Source organism: Anarrhichthys ocellatus, unplaced genomic scaffold, assembly GCF_004355925.1.
Source record: "Anarrhichthys ocellatus isolate YVR2014 unplaced genomic scaffold, GSC_Weel_1.0 scaffold116, whole genome shotgun sequence".
Lineage (NCBI taxonomy): Eukaryota > Metazoa > Chordata > Actinopteri > Perciformes > Anarhichadidae > Anarrhichthys > Anarrhichthys ocellatus.
In genome coordinates, this window is record NW_022280146.1 from 160,722 (window position 1) to 181,682 (window position 20,961).

At 42.6% G+C, this 20,961-nt stretch overlaps 1 protein-coding gene across 1 annotated transcript in view; it reads right to left on the bottom strand.

Annotated features, from left to right (window-relative positions):
- Positions 1 to 20,961, bottom strand: part of LOC116399556 (multiple epidermal growth factor-like domains protein 9) — a 31,846-nt gene that overhangs the window by 3,843 nt on the left and 7,042 nt on the right. Inside the window, exons 3-4 of the mRNA XM_031876784.1 lie at positions 8,429 to 8,568; positions 5,213 to 5,362 (exon numbers count right to left, since the gene is read on the bottom strand). Of these exons, the coding sequence (XP_031732644.1) occupies positions 5,213 to 5,362; positions 8,429 to 8,568 (290 nt within the window). The remainder of the gene's footprint in view (positions 1 to 5,212; positions 5,363 to 8,428; positions 8,569 to 20,961) is intronic.

Consider the following 20,961-nt stretch of genomic DNA (forward strand, 5'->3'; position numbering starts at 1 on the left):
ACACACACACACACACACACACACACACACACACACACACACACACAGAGAGTGAAAGACAAATTAAAACCTGAATACAAATATTTCATGAACCTCAGGGCCCAGCCGTCCCACACCACTGAGTAAAGATGCAATCATACATGGATGATTTAATATGTGTGACCCACATTCTGAACTGGTGCAATGCTCCATTTCACCTCTTTGTGTGTCAGTGTGGAGGGTTATTTATTTACTGCAACAGGCCTCATCAGCACGTTTGGAAAGCATCTCTCCTCCGGTGTGAAGCATTGTGGCATCTTGTCACTGCTGCCAGGACAACCTCTACTCTAAAACATCCGTCACAGCCACACACACTAACATAAGAGCAGCATGTTTCTGATCATTTCCTCCAGCGCAGCTCTACAGTGTTACTGTCTAAACAGAGGCCGTGATGCTGCCCATCCCCCCGGTCTGTTGCTGCCTGACTGGCACTGAAACGGCCCAGCTGTGCTCGTGCCTTCCCAGCTCAGCTCAGCCTGGTTTGTGTACCTTCCCCTCCCTCCCACCTTCCACAACCTCCACTGCAGCCCCTGGCAGGGGCAAACATAACCTGACAGCCTAAGTGCAGTAATACGTGTTGCTATGCAGGCCGCTGCCGATGGCGGATCGTCACGTCAGCACACGGACATGCTGTTAATGATTGGTCCAGAAAGGGGGAAGGGCAACGTGAGAGGAGGAGCCGAGCAGAGTGAGATCAGTGATGCAATGCTGAATGGAAATCTCAATTGGCAGTTTGCAAAACGGGTTCAGAGCAGTTAGACGTGGATAAGCTGTGATCTGAGCCACGGTGTCGTGGTGTGATGTTTGAGCCAGGTGAGGTCAACATGGTGTAACATGGCATCACCCCGTACGCACAAACACACCAGGTATCACAATGATCATCTGTGTTACCTGGTTTCATTTGGTGTCCTGTCCTCTAGCAAAACAGTATGTAGCAAATGTCCCCTTGCGGGATGAATAAAGTATCTGTCTATCTATAGGTTTGATCTAGAGCTGAAACAATGAGTCAATCAACAGAATATCAATTACCAACTACTTCGATCATCGAACAATGTCAAACAGTTTATTTTTCCAGCTTTTCCAACGTAATGATTTGCTGCGTGTCTCAGTTTACATCATTGTAAATCAATGCTGCTTCGCTGGGTTTTGGACAAAACAGGCAATTTGAAGAAAATCTCTTTGGGCTCTGGAGAACTGAGAAAAGTGTCATTATCACTCTCCAATGTTTTAAAGACCAAACAACTAATCAAATAATCAATAAAATAATGGTTAATTGCACCAGATCGGCACCTTGGGGTTTTTGTGAGATCAGCATTTGGGCTCTTAAAATATTACATGAGAACATTTTTAAAGTTTTTGATATTTTATAGACAAATATTTGATCTCTATAATAAAAAGGTAGAATGAATAATACTGAGAATAAGCAGTGGTTTCCATTTATTACAGAGTAATCAGAAAGCCTAATGAAGTTCACGTCACATGAACAGGAACCATGTTACCTGATAACTGGGTCAACTTTGGGTGTAGAAATACAACTGGTGCGTAGATTTGATCCGACATGTGTGGCTTAATAGAAACCATAGCGTTAACAAAAATAACTGGTTGACACGTACGGACACCAGACCAGTAAATGAGCTGTGTGCAGAGGGGCATCTCACACACAGCTGGTGGAAGCTTGAAGTGGAGGGAGCAGAGTGGGCATGTTCTCACCAAGGCTGCCATCGAACAGTCAAGAGAATGGCGTCTTATGTCTTTAACCACTTTTCCTTGACCTTGATAGAAACGTCATGAGGTCGAGGAGAATGGAGAAGGAGAACTCACGAGGACGTATTTGGTGCTCAGAGAATCTGACTGCACTTAGACCATTTGTTATCTATTTATCACACACAGAGAATGAGTATAGTGACAAACTGTACAAAAGCGTGACAGGGATGACGTATCAGTGGTTAGCGTCACACTGGTTTCCTCAACCAACAGTTGATGGCATCTATCCGTTGGCTTTTGTATTATTGCAGAAAAGTATCTCTGTGGCAAACTAACATTATGATACTTTGTTCTTCAGCAAGATAATCTTCATAAATCAACCCCATTTTCGCCAGAGGTACAAAGCGAATGTTAGACGATAAACCAACGACACAACATGGTCACATGACTTCACGTCTCCACCACTAAGCTAAAGGAGGACTCGTGTTCGAGTGAGGACATTTAGTCGTCTCATTGAGACTCTTGATAGAAACCTGAACTTGTTAGCGACCGCTTTTTAAAGAAGTATTCACTGATTTATTTTAAGAAGAAAATATTAATATCTCTCCAGCTTGTGTTAACCACAGACCTTATTTCAGTCATTTAAACTAAAACACAAAGACTGGTGGTGCTAAAACGCTGACTCATCTCTGGGTGTTTATGACTCATTGCTGCAGCACTCAGTGCTGTACAACTCAATGAAGGATTCCTGTCCAAACATCACATCTAAGAAGGATGTTTTCAATTTATGTGTACAATTAAACAGTGATGGCGGTTGTTGGTGACGGCTAAATGGTGCGTCACTTTAACCAAGGAATTGTGAAATGACATGATGTCTCCTTTCCTTTGGTAGAAGATGGTCCAGTTCAGTTAGGAGCCTTCCTAAGAAAAGAACTCCCGTGGACTCTAGTGTCTGTTGTGACATGAATCCATCATACCTCACACAGCACAAGCCCATGGTGTACTAATTACTAATTATCCTGACTTACATTAAGCTCCTTTGGTACCTCAAGCATGAAAGTGGACCAGCTGCATCCCTTTATGGTTAGTTGAGCGGTTTTGAAATGAAATGTGAGGCTGAACTGAGGTGGTTTATGAATATGGTGACTGCAGTTCAACCCAGATCTCAACCCAACAGAGACGTGGGGGTGTGTTGTGTAAGTAGGGCAGCAGCAGCCTGGAGGTGACACAAGTGGAAGGAAGGTGCCTGTTAATCTCAGTCAGACGGTCTGGGAACAGAGATCGAAAGAACTCCAGTTCACGGTTCTGGATTATTTCTGACTTCTTGCAATAGCTAGAACACAACTTCTGAAACATGGCCCCATGTTGAAGATCTATAAACACATACAACAAAATATCTCACATCTCCTACAAAAGCAAACACTTCATTATGTATGAAGTAAACTATATAAACTCTTCTAAAAATTACATTTTTGCATAACAACTGAACAAATACTTGATAAAGGTAAACTATTGTTTCCACATCTGCACACCGTTAAGTATAAAACACTATTATCCATTTAATTTGTAGCATGTTGTAAATATAAACTGTGAACACAAATTCATGCTCACAAAATCATAACAGTATCAGATAAAATGACATGAACATAAATACAGTATATTTTCCTAACTATCCTCTAATTCCCTCTCCAAGATTGGCCTCCATTGTTTTTCACACCTCAATCCTATTTATAGTGTTTAAGCTCGGATTTCTAAATGATGTAATTGGTAGCAGGTGTTTTCACAGGTGCATTCTGGGTGCAGGTGATTGATAATAAAGTGTGGTTTTCCATTGCAGAGTTTAGAAAACAACACACGCATGGTTTTAGTTTTGATGATGTGTCTAATGTAGAGAACTGTGTGGAGTTATTGTTTTAGAATTCCAAACTTAGTGCAATGCGTTTCTGGTTTAGCACACCTGGCAGTAGATAGGCAAACATCTGTAATAGAATCAGTTTATTTCACCGTCTGTTTTCAAGTCACTCTGAACAAATGGGGTTAACGAAGCACATCCGACATGAACTCTGTGGACGTTTACACACTTTAAAGGGGTCCTAATCTAATTGGTTGGATGAATCACATGTTTTCTGATAGGCGTCCCACAATAGACTGACTGGGTTGTCTTATTTCACAGTCTGTGGATTGGAAGGGACTCCAGATACACAAATGTACATTTATACGCACAAGAACTGAACAAGTGACTTCTTCATCATGTGAAAAGTAATGAATTTAAATATACTTATTTGCTTTCTGGCAGGGTGTAAGATGTAAAACACATGTCCATTAATATAAACTACAGCAAGCAGCTTAGCTTAGCACCAATACTGGAAGCAGAGAAACAGCTAGCCTGATAACAAGATCCACCTCCCAGGCATGTCAAACAGCTTTCTGATCATGACATAAACCAGCTGTTTTTAGTTTCATGGGAAACCCTGCTAACCTCCAGTTCAGGTACAACATCAACAGCATGTCACTACTTTCACCTTTTCTTTCAAATCAAATAAACACTTAAACAATACATGGCAGTGGCCGTAGTAATATTACCATTATTGGTCGTTTGCGCTCCATTACAATGTGATTTGAAGAGTACTTTTAATTGTGATATTTATTTATCTAATATTGACATTGCAATTGAAATATCAAGAACAGGATTTGTACGAACGGTATTCCTGGCTGACAGCGTCGGAGAAGCGTTGCACATGTTATGGCTGGGAATGCGTTTCATTTGCAACTGAGCGTCTTGGTGTTTGGAGCTACGCTACACTAACCTAAACGTAAATGTAATATATTTCAATGCATTTGCTGTTTCTTAATTTCATTGTCTTCCGTCTCGATCGCAGTGATGTGGTGGTTCATTTTTACACTTTATCTTCCATCTTTATCTTTTAACCAGTTTTTTACTGTTGGATCAGTTATGCTCGTGAGAACGGCCCGCACGCCATGCGCGAAGACTCAGTAAGTGGCCGCGGCTTACATCTCAAAATTGTTGTAACTGCATGCTTTTCAGGCATGACTGTCACAAACAGTGCACTGATAAAAGCACTGTAAACAGGATTTCACAAAGAAGGCCAATTCATTTTTAGATGCTTTGGAAACCGGAGCTTTAGAGTCCTCGATTAACCTAAGCGGCATGTCTTTGCAGTGTGGGAGGAAGACGGAGAACTCTGAGAAAACCCAAGGTAACACAGGAAGAACAGGCAAACTCCGCACAGAAGGGCCAAACCCCCCCCCCCCCCCCCTAGCTGTCAGGCAACAGTGTTAACGGCTCAAATTGTTTCTTTCCTTTAATATATAATATATTAGATAATATTTACTCAGACCGTGCAGTTAGTGACAGTGTGGCTCCATGGTAGCTCTGACAGCTCCACAGAGTAGCACGGGGGCGGAGCTTAGCCAATTCCCTGATTGATGTGTGGTTGTGAGCACTGACCGGCGTGACAGGTGCCAGTAGAAGTGGAGTTGGAGCAGGGACATGGTGCACAGGCTGCGGTCAGGGCGGCTCCGGGGCTGCGGTAGGAACCAGGCATACACTCCTCACAGTTGGATCCCTGGGTGTTGCCCTCACAGTTAAGACACACTCCTGGAGGATAAAGGTCACACATGATTAGAGGGATATTGTACACTGTACACAACACAGAAAGTGAGAGACGTTGGTTCTATAACTCTTCATCTTTGTTTGGTCACCGACACGTCATTCCACAGTATGTTTTTTTTTATTGTTTTTGTGCTGGTGGGGCTAACAGCAGAAACATTTACAATGTTGAAAGTGCTGACTTGCATTTCATATCAAAGTACAAGCTCCTCTATGAATCAGAATCAGCTTTATGTGGCATGGCATTCATCAGGCTGACCTCATTTTTGTATATCGCTACACGCTGCTGTGTTTCATCAATTACATGACACAGGAGAATTGTCTCAAGATAGAAAGCATTGCTATAGCAGTACAAAGAAAGCAACCAAAGCACATATCGATCACTTCAGAGGATAATCACACTGAGTGGACGGGATCAGATTTTTAAGGAAGGCCGACTCCTGATCAAAATGTTTGAGTGAATGCACATCATTTCCTGCTCATTCTAACCTTTACTTAATCATGTTGGGACTTTTGAAAAGAGAGGTCAGAGTACAGCACAACAAAACAAAAGAAGACGTACTAAAAAGCAGACTTTCAGAAGTCAGAGAGACAAAACAAAGGAAAAGCTAGTTACATTTACGTGTGTATACATGTATATATACACACACACACACACACACACACACACACACACACACACGTGCCATTTATAAAATAATGGCACCACAAATAAATGAGTTAAAGTTCAAATGATTTTAAATCACATTTAGTGTCCTCGATAGAAAGCGGCTCACTTATCTTTGCTTGGCGTTTCATTTTAGCACATTTGTATGAGAACACTAACTGTAAATAAAGATTTAGATGACATGATTATTTCAGACATGCAGAGGAGGTGGAAATACTTTATTAGACCCCAATTTTGATTCGCAAATCTTCTGTTTTCGAAACGATGGTGCATTCAAGGACACTCAGACATGTGGGTCTTCAGAGTTAGTTCTGGCTTTGTATATCACATGAAGTTAGCAGTTTTTAAATGGATGTTTTGATAAAGTTTTGCTGTTGTTCAACGCGGACCCCGAGACTTCTCTCCGTTCTTTGATTCTCCGTTTACCGAGGAGGCATGCGAGAAAAACGACAAGAAATGAAGGCAACATGAAGTGAGAAATTGTTTCAATGATGGTCATTGTGGGTGAACTTTGCCTTTATATTCCCACTCGACATCAGGAACTCTACACATCTTCCATCGCAGACTGTCAACTCATCTGTTCAGTCTGTACCTTGACCCATAAAAAGATAGAAAATTAAACTCTTTATATCTTACCGTCTCTAAATGTAGCACTTGAGGTAGTTATTATTTGATGCAGCTGATGTACTTGTGTGATTCTTGCAATTTCCATTAAGCACATTCAACATGGCTGCACGTACTTAATGAAAGTCTATCTGGATCAGATGAAGGTAATGTGTACATTTGCATTTTCGTCATTACAAAAAAAAAATAAACTTGAAATTCCCACAATAAAGTTATGAATTGTTATTATTATAAATATTAGTGTAGCTGTTTGTAGCTGCGCCGCTGTCTGTGGTTGAGCCTCCATGATAATAATCAGAGGTTACAGACGTGACTAAAGCTGTCCACAGACTGCAGAGCTTGCTAAATCTTTGCATAACTTTGGTTTCAACCATGAGCTGTGGGAGAGTCTTCCACCCGTGCATTCACCACAGTGTCAACAGAGGAGCCGACGATAAGTTAAATCAGCTGCTGATGAAGGACCAGTCATGAGCAACAACACAACTTCTGCTGATAAATTATGGGTTTTCTGAGAGAAATTAGACCAAATTTAACTTCATGTTCATTATGATAAATTGAAGCCACGTGGACGTCAGGCTTTAAACAAGTGCACTCAAGGTTTAGAGGTGAATAACGTATCGTGAAAAGAAAAGAAATATGTTCTTGATGATAAACTGCTTTCTGTTATTCAGCCTTTATACATTATTTCAGTTGAAAACAAGCCGTCTCTGTCCCCGTCATGTCCGTCTGTGGTCCACAGTGTTCTGGGACGCTGTATAATTAGTGTGTAAGTGGGGAAGGCCAGGGTGAGTCTTTAAAGGGAGCTGTCAAACCTGAACAACGTAATCCACAGCACTGTGAGCACTGAGCCCCACTCCATCTGGCCCTGCATTATAATGGAAAAGCACCCCCAGCCTGACTGCATGGAGGGGAGCAGTAATCCTCCTTTACATGTGATGAGAAGGATAAATCCACACAAATCAGACTGAACATTGGGTTTATGATATTCTATATTTGATGGTGAGTCTGCTGCTGATTCAGCATGTTTCCTGGTCTCCTCAGGTTCCTTCTTCCTTATTCCACAGTAAGTCTTTCCCCGAGACAAACCGGAGGGTTTGTGTGCTGCCAAAGTCTCTAATTAAACCCTTCAGTGCATCAGTGGCGTCAACTTGCACAAAACTCAAGAGGTACATGTATGGAGAACTTCATGAACATTTCCTTTTTGGACTGTTAAGCTTCAGCTTTCTCATGCAGAGCCCATTTGCAAAGGAACTGCATGCTGAAAAGAGCAGATATAGATAAAAATGTAGAGAAGTAGAAGTATAAAGTAGCATCAAATGAAAAATACTCATGTTGAAGGATGTATAAAGTGTACTTAAAGGGTACATATCATGCTCATTTTCAGGTTCATACTTTGGGTTTCTACCAGAACATGTTTACATGTTTAATGTTGCAGAACATTTGATTTCTCACACAGTTCTCCATCACATGTCCTCTTTAAGTAGCTGCGACTTCCAACACGTGTCTCCCTGGATTTGAAACCAGGATATAACGAGTGCTTCAGCCAACTAAACCAGTGATTCATTGACAGACAATCGAAAAAGAAAAGTCTCGATACAAAACGTAAATAAAAGCTTTGTTTGGGCAACTGAGCTTAAATTGAGGACACATTTTAAAGGTAATGTGTATGTTTCCTACTGGACCTGCTGCAGCATTATCCTTTTATTTATTCATCCTTATTAATCCTGTGACTCATACTGTGGAACACATTCAAACAGACTCACCGGACTGTGGATGGCAAGAGTTGGTGTGGTTCCGACACTGGCAGGGCCGGCAGCCCGTGCTGCTGAAGTGGAAGAAACCCGGGTGGCATTCGTCACACTTTGGTCCGTACACTCCCGTCTTGCACACACATATCCCTGAGCTGAAAGGGGCGGAACAGAAGAGAAGCAATCAGAAAACACAGTCCCACACAACATTTCAGAACTCCAAGCCAGAGCTGTGATGTCATGGCATCAGATGTCCACACCTGACTTCCTGTAGGTTCTCCTATTCACTCTGTTCCAGGTCTAAAGCATGTGGGGAGCACCTTACAGCACTTACACTTCAGAGCCATCCACACTGCTCACATCAATGCCTCCAGCAACACGTGTCCAGCACCACACTGTATACAGCCCGTTTCCCCCTTGTGTTTCTTTAATGTGTCATTTTGTCTGTAAAGGATCGGTCTACCAAAACCACCAAAACATGAGCTCACCTATGATTGTGTGAGTGTTTCCCTCCAAAAACAATGTTGCAAAGTTACATAATGGATAATACACAAACCACGCCGTGCACAGTTTTCATTTGTCTAGAGAAGAAATACGGCCCATTAAGCACAGCATGCATCCTGATCAGATGGCGTCCTCAGTAGCTAAAAGGATTGGAGACAGACTCCAAGATGCATACGTAATATTTACTTGTCTCAATTTTAACTATGTAAGTGAGCAATCTGTGGAATTGCTCCTACAGTATAGCGATGGCAGCTGAATGACATGGAAAATAATCCACCATCTGTCTCCCTGTCATTTAAAGCGACAGGAAGAAAGCCGCACCAGTGATTTCAACAAAAAGTCTCGACTGCTTTTATGCCAGTCTTTCACGTGTTTGCGTTAGTTCACGAGTAGTTGTTAGCTAGCTGTCTAAACTGTTGCTGTTGTAACTAAACCGCATTTTTGTCAGTTACCACCATAGTCTCTTTCTTATAATACAATATAAAGTTAATCTCTTGAATCTGTGTGTTGCATTATGTGGCAACGATGGGTCGTCTTCCAATCAAAAGATCGGCAGTTTGATCCCCAGCTCCTCCGGTTAATGTCCATCTGTCCCCTCAGATTGCTCCTGAGGGCCGTGAGCTCTGAACGGGTGTGATGGGGGATTAGAACTAGAGTCCTGATGGGCAGCTGGTACCGTGCATGGTAGCCCGTTCATCAGTGTGAATGGCTGAATGACGACATTATGTATAGTTCAAAGCGCTTCGAGTGGTCCGAAGACTAGAAAGGCCGATATTTGCTTATTGCACATATGTCGATATTGCTGTATATGTCGGCTGGCAATGACAAATTGCTGCACAAAAATGACAATCTAGGTTTTAAATAATTTAGAAAAGTGTCACTTTTACATAATTTATGATCAACAGAGCCAGTCGATTTTTACACTGCAAATTGTAAGTATCTATTGTGGTCACACAAAAAACAACAACTAAGGTCCATATCAAGATTGTTATGCATTTGCTCTGTGTCTGTCCATAGTTATTCACACACACAGCCTAATATCCTTTGTGCTCATGTGTGCTCATGTGTGTCACGGACCTCTTGTGATTGCAGTGACACTCTTTAAAACAAGTTGAATTAACTGTTTTACACAGTCACTGACTGCTGACTCCTCACTTCTCTCAGCCGGCCGGTAGGGGCCGCAAGTGATCAACAACTGCTTCAGTTTGGACAAGCAAGACGGCTGTATGGATCCAAATGAGAGTGCATCAGTTGTGAAAGACGCGTCTGATACGCTTGCAGTCTAGAAGAGCGGCGAGACAGTCGTGGTTTGTCGTCATTTAATCAGACAGAGCAGTGCATGTTGCAGACACACCTGGCGGACATCTGCACTGAGTTCACTCATTTTGTTTATAGTTTAAAAAAACGTTTTCTGGTGAAATATAGTTCTATTTATTTACACTCTCAAATATGGATGAGTATCATTATCAGCATTTCAATTCATGTGTTTTACATAACAGTACGAGTGCTCTCAGAATGCTCCAGAACAGTTCAATCCAATACACACTTAAATAACTGGTTTCATTGGCTAGTGTTCCTCAGGTTGGATCTGAACTCTCATCGCCCTGTTTCTGGCTGTTACACCCACTACATGCATGCTCATTTATACATGAGGGGATAGTGAGTTGCAGTGAGGCTTAATTTCTTAGTGAGAATTCATCCACGGTTCTCTGATATTCATGGTAATCTCCGAGGAACAGTACAGCACTCAATCAAGCCCGGTCAGCCCTCGAACACCCAGCAGACAATGGACTCAAACATAATCTGAAGACAATAACTTCAAAAAAATTGTAGCTAATCAAGAGTGACTGGGAGCACTTTCCATGAGCGTGGGTCCACATACAATCTAGGCTTTGTTAAAACAACTGCACTTAATGCAAATGAAGAGGCCCACGGCGATGCTCAGTGGGGCGTGGGCCTGCTGGGGGATCAACAGTCCTCTTTCTTCCAGCGAAACACACACACACACCATCAACAATAACAACCAATATCCACATGCAGCATCATGACCCTAATGCAATGCAGTCAGTCAGAGAGAGAATGTCCAACGGTCACAGAGAAAGGGAGCAATAACTCTACTCACTCCCAGTGAAAGATTAAACAATCCCTTCTTAGTCCCGCAGTGGGGACATTTGTTCTCTGCATGTGACCCCATCCCTAGTGTGTGTGTGTGTGTGTGTGTGTGTGTGTGTGCATACATACACACACTTCCTCTAAGCTAAACTGTTCAGGAGCCGCCATTGTTGTTTACAACAAACAGTCGCCTCTCCTTGTCATTTCATACCTAAGCCACACCCCTAAGTGCAATTTATTAGGGATATGCTCACAGAATATTATAGTTTATTTTTTAAAAAAAAGAAAAAAAAAAAAAAAAAAAAAAAAGGGGCCAACGTAGTCTGGACACCCCAACATCTTCATCTTTGTTGACAACTAGAAGCCTTTTGTGAAAAAGACAGAACGGTGGAGGAAGATGCAACGTTTCAGCCGCTTGTAGCTGTTTGCAGCTGCACCAGTGTCGACCTCATTCATCTGGGGGTGCGCTCCAAAGCCCACCAGGCACAGCGCCACTGTATGACAGATGGGCGGGGTTTCTTCACCAGGCTAGTGTGATAAGACCAGAAAGCTCCACATGTTCCAGTGGAACTAAGTTGCTAAGCACATGACCTGGCTACAGTCACACACACACACACACACACACACACATTATAATAATGTCATAGTATTGACGCCGTCTATAATGGGTACTTTATTCTAGTACCTGCTGATACAACTGATCTTCAATGCATTTCAACACCTTCAACCACACACTGCGTCGAGGAGTGTATAATATGGATAAAACCCCCCAATACACACTTGTTTTAATACCGATGTGTTCAGGCTTTAATGCAGGAAATGAGCATACACCAAATCATGCAATCATCTGCGCCTGCAGAGCCTTCATATTAGTCTGTGAGCAGCTCAGAAATGAGGCTGTTTCTTTTCATCTAATATGCAGCCAGTAAACCCAGCAGGTCCACTGTTGCCCCAGTGGAGGGGGAGGACAGATCCTTCTCACCCATCAGTAATCCTGCTGTTCATTTGGGCCGCCCTGGTCAGGAGGAGGGGGTTGTTATTGTTTTGGAGTGATTTCCCTGCACTGGCCCAGCCACTCTGCATCAGATGTACATGTTAAGTAGGTCAGTATTACATGGATGACAAAGCTTAGCCCCATTCTGCGGCTGCCGCGGGAACGCTGGCCATCGGCTACAACATGTGTCGGATCACAGCAGACGGTCACAAACATCATCCGTGCAAAAGGGAAGTGATCACCGGTTACATTAAAGAATCAGAAGTACACCGAGCAGGTTTAGTTGCATTGCTGCGTGTGCGGTCACATCACGACAGGGTGTGTTCAGCAACACAGCAGCAGGATGGGATCTCTTCTCCGCTATCCTGGCTCCAGCTCTGCATGCACAGACACGTCCACAGAGTCTTCAGTTGTCACATTCCAAGTCATGTCGTCAACAGAGAAATCTGGTTTGCTTGTCATTATTATATAATGGATTTATGGGCGGAGCTTGGTGAAACATCAAATACATTGCAGGTAACCGGGTTAGAGCCACGTTTGACAAATGTTGATGTGACACTGAAAAACTACAAAGATGGTTCTTCAAACGATCAAATCTAAAGGTTTGGAAAAAAGGCTTGTTTAACATCTTAACCAGAGTCAGAGGTTACGGCTGATATTACGTGTCGACTTTACAAGGCAGTGATGAAAAATACAATTATAAATGAAAAAGATCTGCTCAGTTTCATCTCTGTTCATCCAGTACGAGCTTAGCCTAGCTTAGCACACAGACTGGAAGCAATAGAGAACTGCTAAGTGGATTTAACTCTTCCTACATTTTTAAACGCGTCTGATTTACATGTCGTATCACGCCAGTGTGCCATTTACAAATCCATTCAAGAGTCCGTTGGGTTTTGTTGACAGTAGAGTTACAACGAAGCTGAAAGCTAGCATCCCTTCTGTGTGATGCTGCAGTCAGTCACTGCTTGTTGGACATTAAATATATCTAGTGTCAACTACTCAAACCTTTCAGTGTCTTTTCAGTTCATAGAACTTCTCTTTTACAGCGTTCAGTGTTACATAGCTCCACCCTGGTGTTCTCCAGGCTTCAACACATATTCCACAAACCAATGGGGGACATCACGATGACTACGTCCTCTTCTTATACATAGTCCATGTAGTAAACAAACTCATTTTCCAAAATGTCACACCGTTCCTTTAAGGCAGAGTGAAGGCATGTTCAACGGTAGAAGGCCTCCAACTGAATTTTGAACAAACCTGAGTGAATAAATACGAGGCCTTTGATCACAGGGTAGTATGGGCCCTGTTCCTCTGTGTAGCTGACGCAGAGGAACAGGGCAGCACTGACTGCAGGTCCCCCGAGTGTGGCCATCAGTCCGGACTCAGGCACGTGGCTCAGACCCCCCGCAGTCCTGCGGTCCACTGCTGCTGTCTGATGCCAGCAGGATGCTGCAAAGGAGCTCACAGCTTCCACTTGATTAGGCAGCAACTCACACATCATTACATTTATGCAAAGGTTGAAAGGAGTGAGACAGTTTGGACCTCTGAGCCTCCCTGCTGTTGTTCACTATAGTGTACGTGCTGAATGTGTCCGTTCTTCACGTCATTGGTTGAGGCCTTTATTCGCCGTGCAAATGCTCAGAAAAAGCATCACCTTTTTGACGCGTAATAGTGGTGTTCTGTGTGAAAGATTTCATGACAAAAACCATAGCTCAGAATATAAATTGATTTGCGACTTCCTAAATGCATGAATGAAAACAGATACTGTTGCTTCACAGTTTAAAACTGTAAACCAGTACAGTAATATTACTGTTCAGCTAATCAGACAGACACTGGGAGTAAAAACACATTGATGGCAATGATGCATCCACTGCAGTGACACATGATGCAGAGGCAGAAACATCTGCACCCAAAATCAATATTTCATTACAGACTGACACCTTCCAAACCACATTGTAAAACGGAATGCCTGACAGGCACTGCCCACAGGAGCTGACCCAAATACAGCTCTGACACACGTTATGACACAATTAAGTGGTTAATACAGCTCTTCTGTCAAATATCGACTAGACAGAACGGTGTGTGTCCATTTTACATCACATGGTTTGCAGAAGAACTGCAGGCAGAACGAGAGGAGAAATCTCATTTGGGTTGTTCATTCATTCATTCATTGGGATAATGCTAATGAATTATCCTGTCATCAGGCTTTTTAAGGTTGAAATTCTAAAATGTGTTAAAGATGCTCAATTTAATATTCAGAGCATATCCATTGCCTCCAACACGTCTCTCAACGCTGCGATAGCTGAGCCAGCAGTTAGAAGCTAACAGTGCTAACAATGCAAACAACAACAACAACAGGGCTGACTGAGGGAAGAGAGATTACCTGAGGGGGAACCGGAGGGCTGGTCATCAGCTGTGATGGCCGCATGAGAGCAGTGCAGAGCAGTGGCAATGAGCTAGCCAGTGGGGCACGCTCACGTGCACTAAAGGACATTTGAGGCCAGCCACATTAACAAACCAGGAAGAAGTTCTGATCACACATCCTCTGCTCAGGTAAACACTACTGCAATCTGTTGGAACAAAGATAATAGTTGTTTGTTGCTTTAAAAATGCTCTAAATATGGAGTTTACGACCTTTAACAAAGTACTGGACTACCATAAAATGATGTACATGGTCCCCAGAAGATGAATCCTAATGACTTGGTTGACTTTACATCAAGCGCCAACATCTGGGAAAACTGACAATGTGTCCAATAACGTGAAACATCAGCATGGTTACATTGTCATTCATAGCATCTTAGCATGCTGAGGTTAGCATTTAGTTCTTAGCATCACTGTGCCTGGGTGAAGCGTCACACATCCACCTGCTAGCATGACTGTAGCCTCTTAATGCCATTTTTATTTGTTGATCTTGATTTTATTGTCATTATAAATCCATTTCTCATCCATCGTCTGAAAATATATTCCTCATATCCCCATATTGAAACAATATGCGTCTGCTCCTCTACATGACTGCTGGCTTTTCCACCTTTGCGTGTGGACTTTTGAGTTCCAATGTGGTCGGACAACACATTCGCACATTGCCCGGCCCTTATTCTGTATTTGTATGGATTCCATTCACTCAAATAGCATGAGTGCTGCAATACACTCATATTTAGCAACAAATCAACACATGGACTGCCAAAACAAACACTTGAGCCTTTGATATTTGTCCCAGAGACAAGGCTGCGTAATACAGGTTTCTGACACTAGTTGTTCACAGCAAAGAGAAAACCTTAGTGTTCAAGCGCTGACTTCTTCACAGGTGCATTATATGTACAGGTGATTGATAGTTTAGAAAACAACACACGTGTGCCTAACAGTGGTGGGCCGTCAGGGCCTGCAAGGCCCTCTCTGCTGGCCTAAACAGAATCACAAAGTTATATCTATTTTATAATTTTCCTTAAATACACGACATGTATTATAATTTATATAAATATTTTCCCCATTATATTATTTCCTCATTGCACGGCTACTGTCTTCCTCAGTTGCTCTGCTTCCAGTGCAGCTTGTTTTAAGTAGAGCTTTTATCCAATCAGATCTCACCTCTGTGTCTCTAGGTAAGAACAGAGGCAGAGGCCTGCAGACTCACAAGTGAATCCATGTGCAGTTTAAGTGAATGGGGACGATATTGTTGATTGTCATAATGTTCAACCAATCAGATCTTTAGTTTGACATGTTGGGCGTATTCTTTGACGTGTCAGAGCCTGCTAGCTGGTCTACAAGTACGTGATTGGTCAGTGGGCTAGCGTGACATGTTGGGCGGTGACAATCCCAATATCTGCTGCCTCTGTGGAGCGGACATTTTCAGCCTCAAACGCATTAAAACGTATTCAAGAAATACAACTGGGGAGGCTCGACTGTCTTCACTGGCGTCCATGAATCAAGAAGGACTTCTTACTGGAACTAAAACGCGCGGATGTACTGAACAACCGTGAGATTAAACTCTTTGTTAACAAAGAAAGGAGGAACAGCAGCTAAATAGTGAACAGCAGCTCTGGTAAGTTAAATGCGTTTGTTTTTACATCTGCAGTAGCTTTAATATGCTTGTTTATATATTATTATTTGTACTTGTTTTTATGAAGATTGTTTTTTTGTTTGGTTTAATATGCGATAGGAACCATTGTTGCGTCCAGCGTTGCTCTAGGGACATATTTAGCAGGTGCCAGTGTTGGCAACTTGGCAACTTTCTCGCTAAATCTGGCGACTTTCCAAACCCTCATGGAGACTTTTTTTGTCAAAACCTACTAGTGACAAATCTAGCGACTTGTTCTGGTGTTATTGGAGACTTTTGTGACGTTAAAGGACTACCGTTCTACAGTTACTGTCGTGAACGAGCAGCGGGTGCTGCCCCTCCGCCGCCCCAAAGCACTCACAGGCGGTAACTCGCGCAGCAGTCCCAGCTGCAGTCGGAGCAGAGAGGAGACGCACTCCCGGCGTATTCTCTGCAGATAGGTGTTGGCTTCATTTTTACACGAAACAAATAACCGTAGCTGTGTTTCAGCTGCAGGACAGCAGTGAAGGCCCAGGTATAAAATGCACGGCCCGCCACGTGTGTCTAATGTAGTTAACCGTGTGTAGTTAGTTGCAAAAACTGTGTTTTAGGATTTCAAACGTAGCGTAAAGCAGCTGATGTGTTGATAGTTCAGCATCCCTCATCGATGGATGAGCTGCACGAGTTTCAATAACGGTGTCACCAGTAGGGCTGGGCGGTATGACCAAAAATGCATATCACGGTATTTTGTAAGATTCTGGCGGTTTCACGGTATTTTTTTCTCTCGTGTTAAAGCATTAATTAATTAGCGCTGAAAAGAACCGCCCGGTCAACCAGCCAGCCAGCGGTGAACAGCTGTTTGTGTGGCGTGTCTTCTGTTCCGTCACTTCCTGTTTCCTTCACCTACATCCCCCTGGGTCCTAAGCCCCTCCATGTACAGCTTCTTATCACGTCCATGTACCAACGTACATTTATAACAAATACCACACATATTACACGGTAATCAGCGTTGCATATGTGTCTAACCAAAATACCTTTTGTTGTTCAGTCTTTGTTCATCCTGCATCGCTCTTTTCTGTTCTTTAATGTAACGTTACTGGCGCGACAGAGCCTCTCCCAGCTGTTAGCAGACTGTTAGCCAGCGATGCAGTTCGGCGGTGAAATTTTATAAATGTACAATTATTAGTGCTACAAATTGTTTATGTGTCACAAACTGTTGTGTCGTGGTGTTTTGCCCTGTTAAATAGCGTTAGTTGTGGGTTGTTAATTGTTGTTGTAAAGTTATGACCATGACTAGGGTTCCCTCTCAAACTTAAGACAACTAGCTCACAGCGGCAAACAATATATTTTGCTGCCTGTTGAGCGACAGGAGTTGCCTCGGCTATGCACCGGTATGACTGTGTATGAAAAATTCATATCATACGGGAAATTAAAACCGGTATACCGCCCAGCCCTAGCCACAAGTACCAGTTTTTGTGTCTTGGCAATTGCAGTAACTGTTAAGTGTATTCATAGCACAAGCCTGTCTTTGCCAGATGCTCAGTACATTTCCTCTATAGCACAGGTCACGTCATGATCAGCCACTCCAGTGAACGCTGAGATCATCAACAACCTGAAATAAGCTCCTTTGTCCAAGTGGTCCAAATGCAAAGTGGGTTTTATTGATAAGTAAATCAAGTCTGATCTATAGCTTGAGGATCTTCCATAGGGCATCTCTACTTGTATGCTATTGCTAAATGAGTATGCACAATATTTCCACTAGCGAGAGGTTGTTGCTCTTTGATTCTGACGTTAACGTTTTAGATCGCTGAAAATAAGTATTCTGGAAATATCTCCTTGTGATGTCACGTCATCTATATTTGGCCAGCTATCCAGACAAATGCACCACCACACAACAGCCACTTCACCATGCAAGCGGCAGTCTGAACACTGCTCAGCACGCGTAGCAGAGTTGTAACAGTCATAACTGGATCTATGCACGAATCCAGATGTTTTTAGAGGGGAGCGCTGTCTGGCTTTGAGCTACATTATATATTCTACTGTAGTTAATAGTGGTGCAACGGAGCATAAAACTCACGGATCAGTCACAGATTTGCCGCCAATACCAATTGCTGATTGATACTGGCTGACACAGAGCCCTGTGTTTGATTATACAAGGCTACAGAAACATATTGGAACTGCTCTGAAGTCAGTGTAAACTATTTTCAAATGTTATCCTTTTACTTTGTTATCGTCTTCTATAGAGGGTTTTTTCTTCACAATTTAAATGATAAGAAAATAAAAGATAGTATTTTTATTGATTAAAACAAATGTCATTATTTTGAATGATGTATTATAATGTGCTTAGAGCTCGTGTTAGGAAGCTAAACAGCTCAGAATTCATCTCTAATATGTATTTTATATTAACGTGAAAACATCTCCTTCACCAAAACTACATTTTACAAGATAGCATCATGCTAACGTTATAATTTACCTTCACTGAACAGAGCCTGAACGCATCATCATGTAACCGAGCGGTTCGTCCTTTAGTTTAGTTCTGCTCGTGTCGATTTAAACCCAAACACACATTGGTTGTTTACAAAGTAACATTATCAGATATTGGCGACTATAAAGGCATAATTGATGCATTGATCTCATATTTTACTGAATATTGGAGGATAACTGTGGAGTTAATCTGCGGTTCACATGCGTGTTAAACCGTGAGGCGGTCCGTTACGCCACGAGTAGTTAAGTAATGCTGCCTCAGACAATCACAGCAAACACTTCACAACAACTCACTGAGTTGCACACGTCGGATCGTTTGGTTTTGGGAATAAAAATCAGACCTCTCAGCTTTCCCTCATCCAGCTGTCAGGTATCTGGAAGTGAACCAATCAACGCTCCTGACATCATCACTGGTTGTAAATGAGTATGATTAAGAGAAACCATGACAGCACACTGGATCAGTCAACTCTTCTCTGAGGATAAATTAGAGGGTCCGTTGTTTATCCTACGACGTGAGAAAACCGCAGCTAAAGCTAAAGTATAGGTGCAGCTAAAGGCTGCTCTCCTGCTTCTGTTAACCTGCAAAGGGTTCCAATGCTACAGTCTACAATAGTCTTGATTCTGTTCAACTGTCCAGCAAATATTAAACAAACTTTTGAAACGTCACCAAAAAGAAATGCAAATGAGGTGCTTTTCCATCAGCTGATCATCATGCCAGTTAAATATTCGCTCAGAATTTATTCTGTAAAGATGTAAAGATTCCATATTCAATTTAGCGCATCGACCCTTTTTTAACAAAAGGCAAAAACCATCTCAAACTAGCGTAGAAACTTTTTTGATATTTCCATACAGCTTTTCTAATGCCATACTTCAAAATGTTCATAATAGTCTGAATGGAAACATGGCTGATGATAGTGCCCTTTAGACTTTGTGGCAGCAGTTTGTTTCAACATGACAATGCCCAACATGTACACCATCAGCTCCACAACAAACGCTTTTCCCAGTTTGGAGTGGAACACCTGGACCGGCCTGCACAGAGCACCGACCTCGACCTCATCAGACCCGTTTGGGTTGAGCCACACCGTGATCACTGATGCAGCTGCCGTCAGCCAGGTTCCAAAATGGTTTTCGGGAAGTTACAGTATATGCAACCAGTGGCACATTATCCTGTTCTGGTGGTTATAATGGTTTTTGGTATGATTTTTAAATGACATTGACCAAATCTATTCTTGGTCAACTAACACTCATGTCATTTTTGTCAACGAATCAATTAGTCAATTTAATCAACAGATCTGTGAAACTAAGTTTCACCACAAAGAATCACCACTTTAAATGTTGCGTTTACCAGAAATGTGTTCATAAATGTCTGGGAAATAAGTTATTCAGCATGAAAAAAGCATAAAAAACAACTAATCCATTTAATAAATCTAAGAAGACTGAGACCACACGGCTGATAAATCCACCAACCAACTAAGAAGGAGCCGTCCTCGCTCTAATGTCCACATACTTATGGCCACGTTGTGCATCCTGTCTTATGTTCATTGTTTTCATAGTTCTTGGCTAAGCCACAGTATCTTAAATATATTGTGAAACAATAAAAATGAGAGATGACCTGGAAAATTCACCAGGTATGACGAGATGTCCTGATGATATGCCGACTGTGGCATTTCCTCACGATCTCTACCCAGTGTGCATCTCTCCGGCAGGACGACAACAGTAAAACCCACTCTGTTCAATTTCTCCAGCACCAAGATGTGTGTAGCTGGTTGGCTCTGTACAAATCACTATTATTGGTTCCATCTTCACTGTCATTGCATGGAGTTGCTGTGGACACAACTAAAGCACAGGGACTGGCTCAACCTCGGCTGGATTGCTCATTACTTAATGGAAAAGATTCCTAAAAAGCGGGGGGTGGGGGGTGGAAAGCTGGGTAATCTGTGTAACTCACGGTGATAAGCTCCTGAAGGGGCTAGGCTAGCAGGGTTAGCAGTGAGCAGGCTGGGCTCAGACTGTCTGAGAAGGACTGTATTAGGAGCGTCACTGTGTGAATGCTGCCTGCACCTTCACCTACATCACGTTCAACTCCACACGCAGGCTTCAGAAACATGAAAAGGACATTCCCTGTCTCCAGCGAAGGACTACACCCATTAGCATTGAGCTTATGTAAGATACATTGTGACGTATTTGTTCCAGAGCATGACAACACAAATCCTCCACACATTGACTTGAGCTTTTGAAAGCTGCAGCATTCCTGCTCATGGGTAGAGGCAGAAAGTACAGTTGCTACACACACACACACACACACACACACACACGCGTGTGTTTTCTGGCTTGGAATTTGAGGAGTAAGGAGGGTCTGAAGTTCATTCAGCTGCCTTCAGGGAGGCCTCCATCCATGGGCACAATAATGATTCTGCAGGG